A 16,820-nucleotide genomic window follows, 5' to 3' on the forward strand; every position below is an offset into this window, starting at 1 on the left:
GTATATCCTGATACACTATATAGCATACGTTGAACAATTTTATGTTACATTGTTTTGTAGGGTTTGGATGCAGGCATGTTTGGGGATATCCTGAGTTACATCTACTCGGGAAACCTCCATGTGTCACTGGACAAAGTGCAGTCCCTGTACCAGGCAGCCGACCTCCTCCATCTGGACTATGTGAGAGACACCTGCATCAGCTACATGGCCATGAATGTGGAGCGCTCCACCTGTGTGGACCTGTACAAGTTTGCTGATGTCTTCTCTTTAGACAATGTCCGAAAAGCTTGTCTGCGGTGGATGACGAGACACTTTACAGAGGCAGGTCTTTATGTTGAATGATGTAAAATTGGAAATAATGCCTATGGTAAGGGGCTGTAGTGTAGACTGTAAGGAAAATAGGCACAGTATAACAAAAAAAGTATAAGACACATTTAAAACTTTTTTCAAAATATAAGGTAGCATTTTGGGTACATAAAGGTTAGGTGTGTCAGGTCATTCAGTCTAATATAACAAGCTTCTGCTGTGCAGAGTTACTGTAAAGCTGGTATGTTATGTTGATAGGCAGACATACTGGCCATACATGTATAGATATAGATCATCTGGTTGCTTTTGTTCATTAGAATATACAACTTGTCATCAACACTTGTCGATTCTTTTTTGCCAGAACAGGATTAAGTTACACACTTCCTGTACTCTGCATTCCCCAGGTTGCCTCCAGTGAGGAGTTCTGTGGTCTGAGTTTAAATCAGCTGACTGAGATCATCAGCCACGATGAGCTGGATGTTAAAGAGGAGACAACAGTGTGGGAGGCTGTGGTGAGATGGGTGCAGCACAGCAGAGAGGACAGGTGGGTGTCATTATTTCTATAAGTGTCTTCTATTGTCTAATCTGTCTTCTGTTGGTAATTCTGTGTACACATTGAATGACTGCAGAAACCCAGTTCATTATTACAATTTGGCAGGTTATAATACGAGATTGAACATCCCAGGCTTTTTTTCAGTGGTGTAGAAACATGTCCACAAAACATTGGTCCTACTCTGTACTCTACAGTCAGCATTTTGTCATCTTCTGTTCTGTACCTTACAGACTGCATCACCTACCCAGCATCCTCCCTCACATCCGCTACAGCCTGCTGACCTCAGATGACACGGCAGCCATCTTGGAACACCCCCTGGTTAGGGAGGATCCTGGGAGTTCAGAGGTCATCAAGAATGTGGTACACAGAGGTGCCTCCAACATAAAGCCGAGATTTGGGATTGGTGCAGAGGAAATGGCCCTTTTTATTCAAGCCCGGTCTGTACTTAGCCAAGTAGATAATGACATGAAGGCTATTATATTTTTTGTTGGCATTTGTGGTCCTTTTGCTCTTTCTGAATTTAGTGCCCATGATCATGATAATGATCATTATGGCACGGTCCTCATGTAACGTCCTATCCGAGGGATGTCCCTACTAGTAACTGCAATTACTTGAGTGAAGTGAGCAAAGTCATGCTACGTGCCTTTCCCAAGGACACAAAGTCGCTGTTGACATGACAGAATTTGAACCCGGACCTTTTGGGTTCTGCAGTAGACATGTAGTCGTTACGCCACGTAATCTCACGTTTACACAGTAACTCAAAGTTATGATTCTGGTTATAGCTGGCCTTAATCTGAATTCTTCCTCTGACACATGAAGTATTGTTCTAACTTAAACAGAGTTTCTGTCTTTTCCAGTTCCAACAGGATGCAAGGCATAAACCCCAGATTGGGGAAGTACTTCAGCTGCAGTTTAGCTGAAATTCCTCCTATCGTCAGTGCTACAGTCACCAGTGACAACGAAATCTACGTCCTGACTGCGAAGTCAAAGGATCAGTTGTTCCTGCTGTTGTACAATCAAATGAAGGGTGTCTGGGAACAAAAGTCAGTAGTGGAGAGGCTACCCGGATCGCTATGTCACCAGTACCTTTTGGCTGTTGATGGACATCTGTATTACTTTTGTTGCAATTGGACCAATCCGTCACAGATCATTACACTGAAGAAGTATGACAGGAACACGATTGAATGGCAGGATTGTTCCCAGCTCAAAACTAACATTTCTTACATGGAACCAGCAGTGTCAAATGGCTGCCTCTATTTGTTAAGCTCAACAGAACTGCACTGTTACAGCCCAAAGGAGGACCGCTGGTTCAAGCGAGCCCCACTGACGGATAGTACCGATATGTTCTGGACAAGTATTGCCCTGGGTACTGAGATCTTCCACTCAGACCTTGACTTTACTTCTGTTTCAGTGTACGATACTGATGCAAACAGATGGCAGAAGCTTCCAGCAGGGAAAAGTGCTCTTGAGGCTGAGGACAGAAAATACCGTGCTAATCTATTTGTACTTGAGAACCAGCTACATGTGTATTTAAATACCCAAGAGCCAGACTATCGGCAAGTACTTGTGTTTGACAGGTGTGAGGGTGTTTGGAGAGAAATGGATGTCACCCTGCCTGATAACTTGGTATGGATATGTTCACCTGTTGTTGCACGTGTCTACCTGCCAGGTGTGTTGGGCAGGTGTGCTAACACTCAGAGAACAGCAGATGCAGGAGACAGAGCTGTCTGATTGTATCATAAGTGCTGCTGTCAGCTTTTGCTGCATGACCTTTACAGTGGCATTATTTTGTTTTGTGTAGCACTTTGATTGTAAGACAACAGCCTTTGTTTGTTTCATTTGTATAGAGAATCATATATGTGTGTAGCACTGGAAGTCACTGGGCATTGTGTCATCAAAAAAAAAAATTTAATTGTTTTTGCTCTACTTTTGTGTTTCATAACTGATTCAAGTTGTAGGTATTTTGGTAGTTTCTTATTGTTATATAATTTTTGCTAGATTTAACTGTGAAGAACAAAATATAATATGGAAAAGTTGTATGTTTCGGAGTTGGGACAATTGTTTTATCACGCCAAGCATTCTCTTTGGTGAGAGTCAAGAGATGTTGCTGTTTTTGTTGTTTTTAAATCTTTTTTCATCACCAGTTATTAAGTATTACTACAAGTAACGTTTATTGAACGGAATCAACATGATACATGTACCAGTAATTGTATGGTACAGTATTTAGAAATAATGAAGTCACTTTGATTGAACCATTGTATCTATTTTTCAAGCAACAAATAAATGATACTTGCACTGAGTTCTCTCGTTTTTAGAAGTTGCAAAAGCACTAGGGCTGTTAGGCAGAAAGATCTCTGATCAACTACAGGCACAATATCGTACATGTATAACACTATTATTTGGGCACGTGAAGTAACGTTGGTTGAATGTACTAGTAAGTCATCAACATTGTCACTATCTGGGTTCATACATACATTAACATCCGACCAAGACGTGCCGAAATACAAAAAAAAAATTATCTTAAAAACCTCTTCATTGTAGGAAGCGTTTCACTACAAAACTAACACTCAAAAATAAGGGCAGGTAAAACATAACATTCCTGCCAGCTGCACAGATGTCGATTTCGGTTATTAACATGTTATGGAAAACGTCATTCAATCCCGAGAGATAATGCCAGCACTCATTGCTACATTATGCGGGTAATCAGTGTTTGTATAGCTTACCTAAGCTTTAACCCTTGGGTTATTCATCGTCACCAACATGGCTGCCGCAGACCAAGAACCCCACGTCAGCGCAGTTCGTCCTCGTTCCTACCAAGACGAGAGCTATCTGCAGGGGTTTCTCGGAACTGTGGGTGACTTACAGAAGACTGGGGTACTGCAAGATGTCGTCCTTGAAGTCGAAGGCCGGCGGTTTTCCTGCCATCGGCTTGTTCTGTCCGCGGCCAGCCCCTACTTCAGGGCCATGTTTACAAGTGACATGGCGGAAAGCCGGCAGAAGACGGTTGTTTTACAGGTAGGGTTGGCGTAACGTGTGGTTATAATAGAGTGAAACAGGGGACTTCCAAAATACGATACGTTTTGTACTTATTAGATAACATGTACACTAAACAACAAACTTTCCTTGATGTGTCCCCCGCTATGCTCCCCTCTCCACTTACTACGTATTAGTAACTAGTGACCTCTGTGGGTCACGTACAAATTACTTTTGATTTGAGCATTGTAACCAGAAACGAATAACTATGTGTGCGAAAAGTAAACATTCTGTAGATGAAATAGAAAAATAGACCTTCATGATATAATCAAAGAAATTTGTAATGAAATATTTGTGATATAATAAAGAAACCTTACGTGTTGAAATATTGTTATGCTGTATATATCCTGCAGGGTTTGGATGCAGGCATGCTTGAGGAGATCCTCAGTTATATTTACTCGGGAACCCTCCATGTGTCCGTGGACAAAGTGCAGCCCCTGTACCAGGCAGCCGACCTCCTCCAACTGGACTATGTGAGAGACACCTGCAGCAGCTACATTACCATGAACGTGGAGCGCTCCAACTATCTGGACCTGTACAAGTTTGCTGATGTCTTCTCTATAGACATAGTCCTGAAGCATTGTTTGCTGTGGATTGCCAGATTCTTTACTGAGGTTAGTCGTCATGTTGGGTAAGGCAATTGTCTCAGATAGCAATGCCAGTGTGTATTTTACCGACATACTGCAATTTAGCACTGAATTGCAGCTGCTCCTTACAGTTCAGTCCCTGCCTGGGAAAATCTGCCCACCTTATAGCAATAACACAGGAAATAAAGCTTGCAATGAGGTACTTACTAAATACGAATGTAATATTTCTAGGCAAATAGACTCGACGTAACAAAGAGTATTGGAAAAGGAGACGTTTTGTTATGATTTTGTTCACAATCAATTAAGTTACACCTCTTTGTTAACCATTTTGGCGTGCGTTAACGTTGGTTATGTGTGACAGGTCGCTCGTTGTACATATTATAACCAACTGCTTCTGTGCAATGTGCCTGTATAGTTGGTGTGTTAGGCCAAAAAGCAGTTATATTTGCTATACAAAGATCATGGTTCCTTTTATATTAGTCATGTACACTTTTAGATTGTCATATGCCAGAACAACAAGTCATCTAAGCTACATATTTGTTACTTGCTTTTGTTGGTTATGTTTGGTCATATACACATCAAGCTTTTTGTATGTCAGAGCAAGGAAATTACGTTTCTGCAGTGCTTTGACACTTGTGCAATCATGTACTTTGTGCATCCACAGTTTTTCTGTAGTGAGGAGTTCTGTAGCCTGAGTGTGAACAATTTGATTGAGATCATCAGCCACGATGAGCTGGATGTTAAAGAGGAGACAACAGTGTGGGAGGCAGTGGTGAGATGGGTGCAGCACAGCAGGCAGGATAGGGGGGTGCCATTATATTTACGATTCATTGCAGTTGGTAATTGTATGGATACATTGTATGGCAATAGATACTGGATCACACTGATGGCAGTATCGGCCACATGATTCAACATCCAAGCATTTTCTATGGCGATGTAAAATAATGACCTCAAAAATCTTCCCCTATCATGTACCCTACAGACTGCACCACCTACCCAGCATCCTCCCTCACATCCGCTTCAAACTGCTGACCTCAGATGACATGGCAGCCATCTTGGGACACCCCCTGGTCAGGGATGACCATGAGATCTCTGAGGTCATTAGGAATGTGGTACTTGGGATGACTACAGAAATGGTTCTGCTGGACAATGATTCGTCAGTATATACTTCTTCATTTGAATTACTAGTTCTGCAATCTGCATTTTCAGGTCCTACAATACATATTTTCACCATCTCAGTCATGTAAAAATATCTCCACCCTATTCCGAGTCGTACTCAATATTATTTTTTCGACAACATTAGTTTTGAAGGCTTAACTCACGAGGAAAATGTGCGGGTTTCCAGTCGTATTTTGTTTACTTTACTGTGTATTCTATTCTCTTCAGCTCCAAAGAGCTCTTCTTCATGAACCCACGGAAAGGGCAGTACATCCGCTGCAGTTACAAACCTGAAGACTTCCCTTCCGCCACAAGAGTACTAGTGACAGTCACCAGTGATAACAACATCTACATGCTAACTCATGACCGAGAGAGTATTGAACAGTTGCCCATCTATAAGTACAACCATGCGGGGAACGTGTGGGAACATGCTGGTATGTCATCACTATGTAGATGGCAAAGACTGAAATATGACTTTCGCTGTTGTAATGAGTACCTCGTTGAAGTTGATCATATTCTATACTATCTTGGTGTCGATGTAATTAAAGAAATTGGATTGGTGTGGATGTGGCAGTACAACCGGCAGACAAACCAGTGGAAGGAGTGTTCACAGCTGCAACATGAGAATACTACAATGTCATACGAGAACTGTGCAGCATTGTCCTGTGGTTCGCGCCTGTATTTCCTCACCAGCGCCGAGGTACATTTCTATGACACAAGCCAGGACCGTTGGTGCATGCGGACCCCACCAATGACTGTTGAAGACGTCAGCACAGCAGTAGCCATGGGAACAGAGATTTTCTGCACAGATCGTTACTTCACCCAGACTATGGTGTACGATACAGAGTCAGACTGCTGGCAGAAACTGCAAGGTTGGCCGAATCCAGAAAACCGTGAAATTTATGTCAATCCCCGTCTTTTTGTAATGGAGAACCAGCTGCACGTATGGTTCACCTGTTGTGATAAAGATGGTGAAAATGAACACCTGGTATATGTGTATGACAGGTCTGCTGACACCTGGACAGATCTGAAGGTTACCCTGCCTCTCACCTACCTTAGTGAGACTTATATAGCACGTGGTTCTCATTGCCCTGTGGCACGCATGTACCTACCTTATCTCAAGGGGGTATAAAACATATCACTTCTAAGACTCTTCAGCATTAATGTTCAGGATAAGGACCCACTGAGCAAGGCTGATTTAAGACGTTTTTTGTGGATCTCAAGTTTTGTCGAATGCGCTTACAATGAGATAACTGTCGTACTGGATTTTCTACTTTAATTTTCTACTTTGGCTAAATTTCACAGATCAGAGATGCTTTTTTTAGAGCGTTTTTTTTTATAACGGATTGCAGTGATGTCCGTGTATTAAGGTCTAACAGCAGTAGTTACCAGACATCAATAACCAGGTACCATCCTGGTTTACAGGGTCTCTTATATTACCCACTCACAATCTAGTTAGTGAATGGGTAGAATGGCAGCCTTGCTAGAGTAACTAAAACACCCTAGCTAAGATGCCATTTACCCTTTATGAAGCTTTTACAATTATTGTTCACGTAACGGAACGGTTTGGGGTCTACTTTTATATCTGATACGTTGTTTGCGAGGTGTGATTACCATTATATGTGTTGATGACTTTACAGTTATTCTATTGTTAATTTTTATGGAAGAAGTCGATAGCGAAGTCATGCTCATTCAGATATCATTTTTATATGGGAGCACAAAATCACACCACTTACGTTTGTTAGTGTTAAACGTTATTGTGGAGGACATGGACGACAGTGAATAAAAAAGTATAACCCTAACATTTGGCTAGATCTTGGCTTTTGCCAAAGCCGCTACAAGGGGTGAGACCTTGTAGTACAGTTTGTACTTTGAAGTAGCAGTTTGATATGATATATACATATCTCTTGCTTTTTTTCATATTTATTAGGGGCGTTTTAGGACTAACTTAGTGTCCATTGTCTTAAACTATAACAGCAGTAATTACCGGACAATGACAGACAGTATAGTATCATATTTTATTAAAACGTTTAGTTATAGTAACATAACATCTATTGTATTTTTAGATTCTGTGTATTTTCCCTGTTGAGTGATGAAATTGTATTTTTGTATCACTTAATATGTAGGCCCGACTAAGGTGCATTTGTAGCATCCCTCCACTGGTGTGCCTTCTCAAGAAGGGACACCAAAGATCCCTGGACGGTGGCAATTTGCGCCATGCGCAATCTTTATGTTATTTGTTGCTGTTTACTGTCTCTAAAGAAGTAAAATATCGTTATGCATGTTTTCAAAAACAATAAATATTTCATGATGGAAACAAAGAGTCATCCATTTCGTCTACTGTTTGAAGGCCATTGTTCTTTGGAGAGGTTCACAGATAAAATATTTACGACTTGTCTCTCTTTGAAAACCCGTTAACGAAGGCAGGTATAGCGTTAGTTCCAATGTAGGCTATAATAAAATGCAGACAATCAGCAAGCCAAACCTACCATGAAAGTTTAGATATAACTTTTTTATTCACATCTGGTGATTAATTACTAGTACACAACAAATCATTGCATCTCGAGAGATGATCATCAGATGGTATCACTCTTACAACCACCTACCTTGTCCTTGACCTCAAGACCGGTTGGTATCGGTCTGCTACACTATGTGGATAATCAGTGTAGGTAATTTTAACCTTTGACCTCTCAGTCATCATCATCATCAACATGGCTGCCGCAGACCAAGAACCCCACGTCAGCGCAGTTCGTCCTCGTTCCTACCAAGACGAGAGCTATCTGCAGGGGTTTCTTGGAGCTTTGGGTGACTTACAGAAGGCTGGGGTACTGCAGGATGTCGTCCTTGAAGTCGAGGGCCGGCGGTTTCCCTGCCATCGGCTTGTTCTGTCCGCGGCCAGCCCCTACTTCAGGGCCATGTTTACAAGTGACATGGCGGAAAGTCGGCAGAAGACGGTTGTTTTACAGGTAAGGCCATGTTGATTTGATTATATGGATGACATCCGCGCTCGCACCAATTTTCGGCCGTTTCCAAAAAAAAAAAAAAGTTTCCGACCGCACAATAAATTGTGCAAAGCAGCTGTAAAATGAGCACAAATATTCCGTAGATTGAAAAAATGTATCAGAAAACAGATAACTAATGCCATAGAATGCCATAATAAATCTAAAGTCAAAGAATAAGATGTGAAAGGACAGAAAGAAAAAAAATCTATTGTTGGTAGGGGGAGGTACCAGTACAGAAAATTCAGGTCCAGAGGATCATTTCCAGGTCCGGACCTGAACCTGGACCTGATTGTCTGTGGAAACTTGAGAACTGGCAATACTCAAAAGTCAAAACAATGGTAATTGCTCAATTTTGCCACAAAGGAATCCGTTTGGTGGATTATTGGACTCCCACTGGCATTTTAAAATTCCATCTCCATGTAATAAAGGCTAAATGTACCTTTGTAGAAACTTGGTACAATTGACTACAAACTCTTGACTTCCCTCTTGTTGTTTTCTTGGCCCCCAGTAAGACCCCAAACGCCTGCCGACAAAGCGTGTCCATTTTGTAATTGGCGAAACCTGTACCTCTGTTTTGTTTTTTTCAGGTCTGTTTTTTTCGGATTGGTCCAAGAAGAAAAAAGTGTGGCAATGAAAAAGCATTGCCATGGCGACGGTAATATTGTTTGACTTTTTTGTAACGTATTGTATTGTATGTTGATAGAGATGATTGAGGAATTGTATGCTTGGTAAGTCATGATGATGTTCCGGGCTGTATGTGCTAGTGTCGTAGTGTCGCGATACGTTGGCTTAATGTACTGTGTAGTATGATGTTGTTGATACACAAGTTAAGTATTATCATGAAGAAATATCAATACAATTAAACTAAAATCAATATGATTATGTCAAACATGCTACATGTTACATTGATATTTTGCAATAATCTGCGCCTGGCCAGATAAGTGTTTATGGCAGCGGTTCCAAGGAATCAAGGCATCTGGCCAATGCTGCAATGTTGATGTAGGTATATGAATAAGCCATTCTATAACATCTGCTCGAAGATCAAGAGCTAAACGACCTTCTGTGGCATACAGGGAGATAGACAGTTACGGTAGGTTGGTACTTGCGGGTAAAAACTCGGTTCAGTTGAAATACGGGTCAAAGTTATGTGCGTTTCGTGGATCTTTTTCCCTGGGAGTCAGACGGGATCGAGCCTGGTTACCACACCGTAGCCCGATCTCAATATCTATCGTGCAGGGGTCTGGCAGGATGACTGTAGAATGGCTCTCCAATGCCCTTGGTCAGAGAGAGGAGAACCTAGGATTGATGACCACTCACACCACAGGTAGCCAGCTACAACACACCACAGTTGGTCAGCAGGCTATTGTAGTAGCGAATCAGGGACTAGATATGGCTCAAGGGTGTATTGAGCTATTTTTCAAAATAACAGCAGAACTTTAAGGCTGGAACTTTGTAAGGTCCATCTGCCCTTTCCCCGAAAAGGGTAGCGATAACTCCTTCGGGTTAAACTCCCCCGGAGCGCTAATGTGAGATCGGCGGGCTGACTGGCTTGGTTCCCCGAACTAAACTCGCTAGCTACCCGGTCCTGTCTGGCTCCCAGGGTATGGATCTTGAAACGTGCTAACTGTCATTACAACGCAAACGGACACTCATTCGTCGGAATTTTCCTATTTTGAAATACTCCCCGTGGAAGTAGGGCATGATCATGATACAGAAGCCACTCTTCATGCCGACTTAGTTTTGTTCCGTGCTACTCAGTGTACATGACGACCTGTTCGATATGTGCCCTGGTGGTTTGTGATCTAGACGAGAGTCCTGTTTACGTCTGCCCTCTAAAGGATTTCATATCCCGAACTTTATTCTTTATCCAAAAAAGGACTTCCGGGCCCTTGTCCCAAGAATTTTGCTAGCTTTTTACGTCAAACTGAAGGGTTACTTCCTATACCGGGACACGTGTTCGTCGGGCCCATGCCGGCCACGGGGTGCCATCTCCCCGCTTGCCGCTTGGTGACGTGGGTGGCCGGGCCCTTATCGGAAGCTCGGCGCTCCAGGGAGAACATGAGATGGGGCATCTTAGTTTAAGGTTATGTCAGGAGGAGGAAGAGACATGTCATCCTTTTGGGTAAGCGTGATTATCGTCGCGATGGTTCTGCTCTGTTCTGTGAGTGTGAGTGGTTCTGTTCTAGTGATCAGTGGCGGTTTGTTTACACATATTCTCCGTGAAGGGGGGGGGGGGCAGGCGATTATGTGGTACTTATTTCCTCCAGGCCCTCCCTCATGGATGCCTTTGGTTATCAGTAACGCATTTATTCTGATCTATACAAACACAGAAACGCTAAACCATGTGTATAACGGTGGGGCACTACATCCTCTAATCAAACCTCGTTGTGACTAGCACGTCCTCTCTTACTTGTCTAATATTTCTTCAAAACATTTACATCTTTCCAAATTATGCCTAACAACAGTTATGGGAAGACCAGTATAGGATTCCATAAGAAATGAACCGTTAAACGCTGTTATGTGACCTTTGACCTTATAAAATACAACACGGCTGATCTCATTGACCATATTTCACCTTGAATTGTTGAAAAGGTAAACAATTATAACCGTCCACAAAGCCCTATCTGCAAGACCGAGCTGAAGTTAGCAGCCCGTTTACCAGCACCAGTTGTGGCACGTAGACACCACGCAGTTGCAGTTGCACGTACGTCGGTTTGTACCCTTAGCTTTAAAATGGTTAGACCAGTCCTGCTATGTATCTCAAGATCATCTTGATGTTTGAGTCTACACGACATGAAGAGTGTATTCATGTTTACTGTACTATACCTTGGACATTTTGTATCAAACACCCTAAGGTGCAGCACGGTATCTTTAAGCTATACTACGTAATGTTTGGACAATACAGTATGTTTTTGTTGGGTTTCGCCTGCGTGCCTGTCTTGATCAGGCGGTCCAGGGCGCGACTCATCTTTAAGGGATATACATGAATGTTGTGATCGAGGCACACCTCTCGTAGCTTTCTTAGCCCGGCTTGCACCGAATGGTTCTACAACTTACATAGAAATAAACGTTAAAAGGGGAAAATTTGTCATAACATGCCGGACTCAGTCCTGCATGGGGCTAATAAGTCGTGTATGTGTAGAGAGTCGTGAGCATGACAGGCCCATTTGTCACACCGACTCAAAGGGTGACTACCACATTCCAAACCAAAGATACTGTAAGTCGACAACGCATGATGAGTGTGTTCATGTTTACTGTGCACTTGGGGAAGTTTGTATCAAACACCTTAAGGTGCAGCAAAGTAACAGTAAAGATCACGGCGCTGCAATCCATGAAGATCGAGCGGGTACAAAAATAACCTTGAATCCAGTCTACCGTGGATTGGCCAGGCTAACTTCGGGACAGGAGAGTCTTTCTACCGCCGGGGTCACATACAATGAAAGAAGACGAAAAACCAAAATAGTGAAATTTGGTGAAATTTCACCACATTCGCAGGCGTGCCTCTATTGTCTCTCATCGTTTGTATCATGTATCTGTCTCGTGATATGTTCTGGTACTTCCCACTTGTGGCTATGCCTTGTTTGTTCATTCTCAACTTTCTGTGATGAATGTGAGCACTCATTTGTTAGACATGAAAATGACGTATAAAATAATAGGTACAACCACACCTGGAGGCATAATGAGATCTTCACCTCACGGAGACTCATGATCAGCATAGAAAACTTAGTTTCTACGTGTTGTCGGGCGTGTACGGGGGTTGAAGTCTGTAATCATTACTGCTTTCGTTGGGTGTTTGGTCAACGCTGCGATATAAAAATTCCCCCGTTACCTATTTATACAATCAAGGATAAAACCTTACAAATGTGGCCTTACAAGAGGGTGGTAGAATGCATCGCGGGAGGTATTCATTCACACCATGTCGTATAACAGTTCTCTCGAAGGCGATTAATCGATATGCAAAACAAATGGCTTCTGCTGTTAGGCCGACAAAAGATCTCTCAACGTTATGACACCGGCCTTTTCCTTTGATAGCGATATGTGATGTGTCGAGCGATTGCATACCAAAGGAAGTTCTCACTGTAGCCGCCCAAGTAATAGTTAGATCATGGGAGTGGCCTGATAATGTGGGGACCCCAACAAACTCCAAGGGTGGCGGAGCAGTACCAAATCCACACAGTCAGGTTACTCCCAGGATCTAACTGACTTAGAACATGGCCATCTTTCCGAAGCAAAAATACACTTTTTTTAGTCATTTAGAAACATGCAGTTTTCCTAGCTAGCGGACAGACAGGCTACATTCTTCTCTTATTTCTCATTCATGACCCTGGTGATGGCGCCTCACACCTTTTGCTCATGAGGGTTGTGTGAAATTCATGTCTGGTTTACAACACTTTTTTGCACCACAATGCCATTGTTTTTTGGGTGTATGTCAGTTTGATCCCAGTTCCCAACCTGACCTCAAATGAAAGGAGTCGGCTCAAAATTAGCACCTTGCCGCGGCCTTTGTTTTGCGATGTTAAACCCTGCTGTGTCCTATCGACCCATTGATTCAGCACTGGAACACCAGTGCGGAGACCGTTACTTTTGTATACTTGCTTGTCAATTAGAGTGAACAATAAAAACAATGCCGATAGTCGGTTGGGTGTATGTAAATCAAGACCAATTTGCACCCCAATGTTAATCTTTTTTTTTCAAAAGTGAGTCGAAGATGGTTCAAAAGGGACAAATTATGAGCCGACTCCTTCCCCTCTTTCAACCTCCTTGGTAGGACGTGGCATGTCTGGAAGGCCAATTTCTCGAGTATGTTCAGCCGTTTTCACAGTATGTTAAGGCGAGTTCCGTACACAGCCCGACACGTCTGAGTTCCAGCTTGAGCTGGCGGACGTTTTGCTGCAGCCTATTGGCATCTCTGCCGAACCGTTCTGTAGTTTTGATACTGACCAGTTCCTGCCAGACAGACCGGCCAATGTCGCTGCCCCCTCCCCTATTTCATTCACCCAGCTGGAGCAACCGTTCTGACGAGCTGTCCTGTTCCCAGTTCGACCCCTTCCTGGTAGACCACATCATGCATTATCTTCTGCAATTTTAGTATGTTTCTCGTTTATGGAAGTATTGATTGTATGCCTCACGTTTGCCTCGTTTTTATCAATTTAACGCGCATGATTTTATGTAGCATCTCTACTTTTGAAAGTTTTTCTTTACTATTTTGGAACTTGTTCCCTAGCTTGATGTAACCAAGGAGGTTATATTTTTCATGTCTTTGATGTAGCGCTGTTTGTACATTTTCTTGTTACAAGAAACTTTTTATTATTGTCTTGTTCGTTTTCTGGCTTTCTTTCATGACCGTTAGAATTTACTTTGTTTATGATATGAATAAAGATGTTCAGTAACATAGGTTGATTTGCTGTTTCCATTTTTGTTAATTCTTTAATTGCTTTTATTTGCATGAGAAAGGTGGGCGTCTCCAACTTAGTCAATTTATTCGTTGGTTGGTACATCCCTACCCCTAGGGAGGCCATTCAGTTGAATGGTGGACGTCTCCAACTTAGTCAATTTATTCGTTAGTACACCCCTACCCCTAGGGACACCATACTATGTGGATTTAGAATACTGGATGTGATTTAGTTTCCTTCTGATATAACGGCAACTGGGAAATACAGACGGGATCCCGTTCTTGTATACGCGAACGTGTAACACGTCTGCAGGGACACCACCCAGGGAAGTTACCGGATAGGACATGGGTTAAAATCCCTGCTAATTATCAACACTAATGGTGTCAAAAGATTTTGAGCGTTCTGTTTAAATATCTTAAATGTAAAAGTACAAAAACTTTTCAAATCCCCGGGAAATAAGAGAATGTGCATGTTGTCACCCGCAGATTTTCATGCGCAACTTTTCACGCACACCAAACCCCATCTCTGTTAGCGCAAGGAACTTTTATGATCAGTGATAAAAGCTCCTTGGTTAGCGTAAAAGTTTAGATGTGAAGTCTTGAATTTTCGTGAAACATGCATAAAAGTTCCGTTGTCGTGGTTTTCTAGGTGTTTGGTCGACATACTACTAGTATCTATCTGACACAGTGACTAAATTTGTCACATCGCCGGATTCTGAGAATCACCACGATAATTTTTGCCATCTGTTCTACTCTTCGTTCCGTACACCTACAGTGCAGTCAAGGCCACTCTGACATTTCATACGTACCCCCTGGCCCTAGCCTGTGTTTACACAAGCTCTCTCGCCGGCTGGGCTTAATGACCCCCTCCCCATAGGGTGGCGGCAATTGTAGGGCCGGCCGCTAGGGGCTTGATTTTAGTCAGGCTACCCCTGGCCCCAGCCCTGGTCGTAACTCATTTTCTGTGACAGCTAATTGCAGCAGATTTGGCCAAACATCCTCCCCTGATCTCTGGCATCTTTGAACCACAACCAGATTTTTTGCCTCCATGGTTTCGGCTTTCAAAATCTCCAAACCGTGCTCATGTAGTGTCATGTCCCGTGCCTTTTCTTTGCCAAATTGTACCAACCCCCTTCCCCACCGACTCACGTTAAACATTCAAGTTGAGAACGGAGTGCCAGAGTGAACCGTGAACCTTAAATCGTTTCTGCCATGTTTGGGTCAAATCATGAAGTTTTGTTAGATCATTCTACCTATGCACAATGCATTTCTTTCCCGCTATAGTTGCAGCGTGTAACATGGATACCCTAGTTCTCTCTGTTAAAATGTCAATACATTCGTGTGTGGTTGTTACAAGACATGTTGGTATGTGTTTTGATAGAAGATAAATGTGGCGGAGTGGATACAAACGTGTTTTATTTTGTATCTAATTAGAGCAGTATATACCTCAGAGTAGCAATCCCCATTTAGACACATTTGGGAACAAGTAAATAGGGGGTCAGTAAAACCAGGACTGTTGACGGAAGTTTTTAATTTGAAATGACTCAGTATTTGATGCATGATAAACAAAAATCAACTAAACTATTCGATTAATCACTAGATAGTGGATAAGATGCCTAGTTTGAGACGGATTATCAGGGCGAGTTGCGAGTTATTTATCGTTTATACATCGCAAGTTCATTTCGCCGATGCCTTAGAAAATATGGATCGCGACACCATATTCCCATATGTACTGATACATCCCGGATCAATGACAAGCTGAAAGGGAACAGTGTCGCTTATTATTGTTAAAAGATTAGATAATATCAGTACGGGCGAAAATCATACGGCCGACTGTTGAAGCACACCACAATAAAGACGGTCCAAGAATTCATTATTTAAATACGCTTCGTCAATTAACAGGAAACATTGTAGCCGTTAAAACTTAGCACTAGTTTTTAAGGTAGGCATAAAAGGGTTTAAATGTTTTGATTCGCTATTGTTGTTTTTAGCGTTTTAGGTTGTAATGTAGCAATCGTAAAGTACCCCCTTTTTGATAGGTACATCTCAATCTCCCGTTTTGATAGTTGGTTGCGTCTGAATCGCCCCCGTTTGGATAGTTACGACAGAAACAATGTTTTGAAAGGAATGAATTTGAACGACAAGCTGTGTTGATGTAAACTCCTGTAAAAGCAAGAATTCCTTGTATTAAAAGCAGACCGCATGATTTATTGTCACCGGACCACCATGGAAATGACAAGTCTGTGTCATCTGTGCCATGTGGTGCTGGCTTTTCGTCACACCCGCAACAAGCGTTGTGCTAATCAGAAACGGTCTGTTGAACTGCCTTTTGTTTAGAGCCAGGCCTTCCAGGCGGTCCGGACTGCCGGACACTGGCACATGCGGGACACATTTTATTCCTCAAGCGGTCATTCTTTCTTAGCACGGCGTGGTGGGAAGAACGAACATTGCTATTGTAACAGTGGGTTCTAGCGCTGCCAAACTGACCACGCCAACAGCTCTTGAGCTTTTGTTGTTGTGGTTAGCACGTGTGATTTGTGATCCGGCTGCCCGGGTTCGGCGCGGGTTCGAATCCCGGGAGTCGGGATGTTGTTTATTTCTGTTCTGACTCGCCCCTCTAGTTGTTCACTGGTTCCCATGCCGATCCTGTGAGTAACAGGCTAGCGGATGTGCCATACAGGGATGTCGGTAAGCGTTTGGAAGTTTTTGTGTGTTTTGCAAACCTCTTCATATTACTCCTTTCTTTCCTGGTCATTAGAGAAGCAGTTAGAAATAAAATGTATCTCGTC

At 42.7% G+C, this 16,820-nt stretch overlaps 2 protein-coding genes across 2 annotated transcripts; both read left to right on the forward strand.

Moving 5' to 3' along the window:
- The first annotated feature begins 128 nt into the window (after positions 1–128).
- Positions 129–3,159, forward strand: LOC118415159 (kelch repeat and BTB domain-containing protein 2-like). The gene is made up of 4 exons (XM_035819536.1): positions 129–321; positions 711–850; positions 1,090–1,296; positions 1,717–3,159. Exons 1-4 carry the CDS (start codon positions 205–207, stop codon positions 2,588–2,590), a joined length of 1,338 nt encoding a protein of 445 aa, XP_035675429.1. The 5' UTR covers positions 129–204; the 3' UTR covers positions 2,591–3,159.
- A 452-nt stretch (positions 3,160–3,611) lies between these two features.
- LOC118415534 (kelch repeat and BTB domain-containing protein 8-like) lies at positions 3,612–7,936 on the forward strand. The gene is made up of 5 exons (XM_035820208.1): positions 3,612–3,874; positions 4,246–4,506; positions 5,144–5,289; positions 5,462–5,635; positions 5,866–7,936. Exons 1-5 carry the CDS (start codon positions 3,620–3,622, stop codon positions 6,767–6,769), a joined length of 1,740 nt encoding a protein of 579 aa, XP_035676101.1. The 5' UTR covers positions 3,612–3,619; the 3' UTR covers positions 6,770–7,936.
- The last annotated feature ends 8,884 nt before the right edge of the window (positions 7,937–16,820 follow it).

Source organism: Branchiostoma floridae, chromosome 5, assembly GCF_000003815.2.
Source record: "Branchiostoma floridae strain S238N-H82 chromosome 5, Bfl_VNyyK, whole genome shotgun sequence".
In the NCBI taxonomy this organism is placed as follows: Eukaryota; Metazoa; Chordata; class Leptocardii; order Amphioxiformes; family Branchiostomatidae; genus Branchiostoma; species Branchiostoma floridae.

What these genes read in the sequence shown, in the direction of transcription:
- LOC118415159 (XM_035819536.1), top strand. Translation starts at nt 205, where the DNA reads ATGGCCATGAATGTGGAGCGCTCCACCTGTGTGGACCTGTACAAGTTT. An exon ending in TGACGAGACACTTTACAGAG is followed by an intron (nt 322 to 710) that starts GCAGGTCTTTAT and finishes TGCATTCCCCAG; the next exon opens with GTTGCCTCCAGTGAGGAGTT. An exon ending in CAGCACAGCAGAGAGGACAG is followed by an intron (nt 851 to 1,089) that starts GTGGGTGTCATT and finishes TGTACCTTACAG; the next exon opens with ACTGCATCACCTACCCAGCA.
- LOC118415534 (XM_035820208.1), top strand. Translation starts at nt 3,620, where the DNA reads ATGGCTGCCGCAGACCAAGAACCCCACGTCAGCGCAGTTCGTCCTCGT. An exon ending in TTGCCAGATTCTTTACTGAG is followed by an intron (nt 4,507 to 5,143) that starts GTTAGTCGTCAT and finishes GTGCATCCACAG; the next exon opens with TTTTTCTGTAGTGAGGAGTT. An exon ending in AGCAGGCAGGATAGGGGGGT is followed by an intron (nt 5,290 to 5,461) that starts GCCATTATATTT and finishes TGTACCCTACAG; the next exon opens with ACTGCACCACCTACCCAGCA.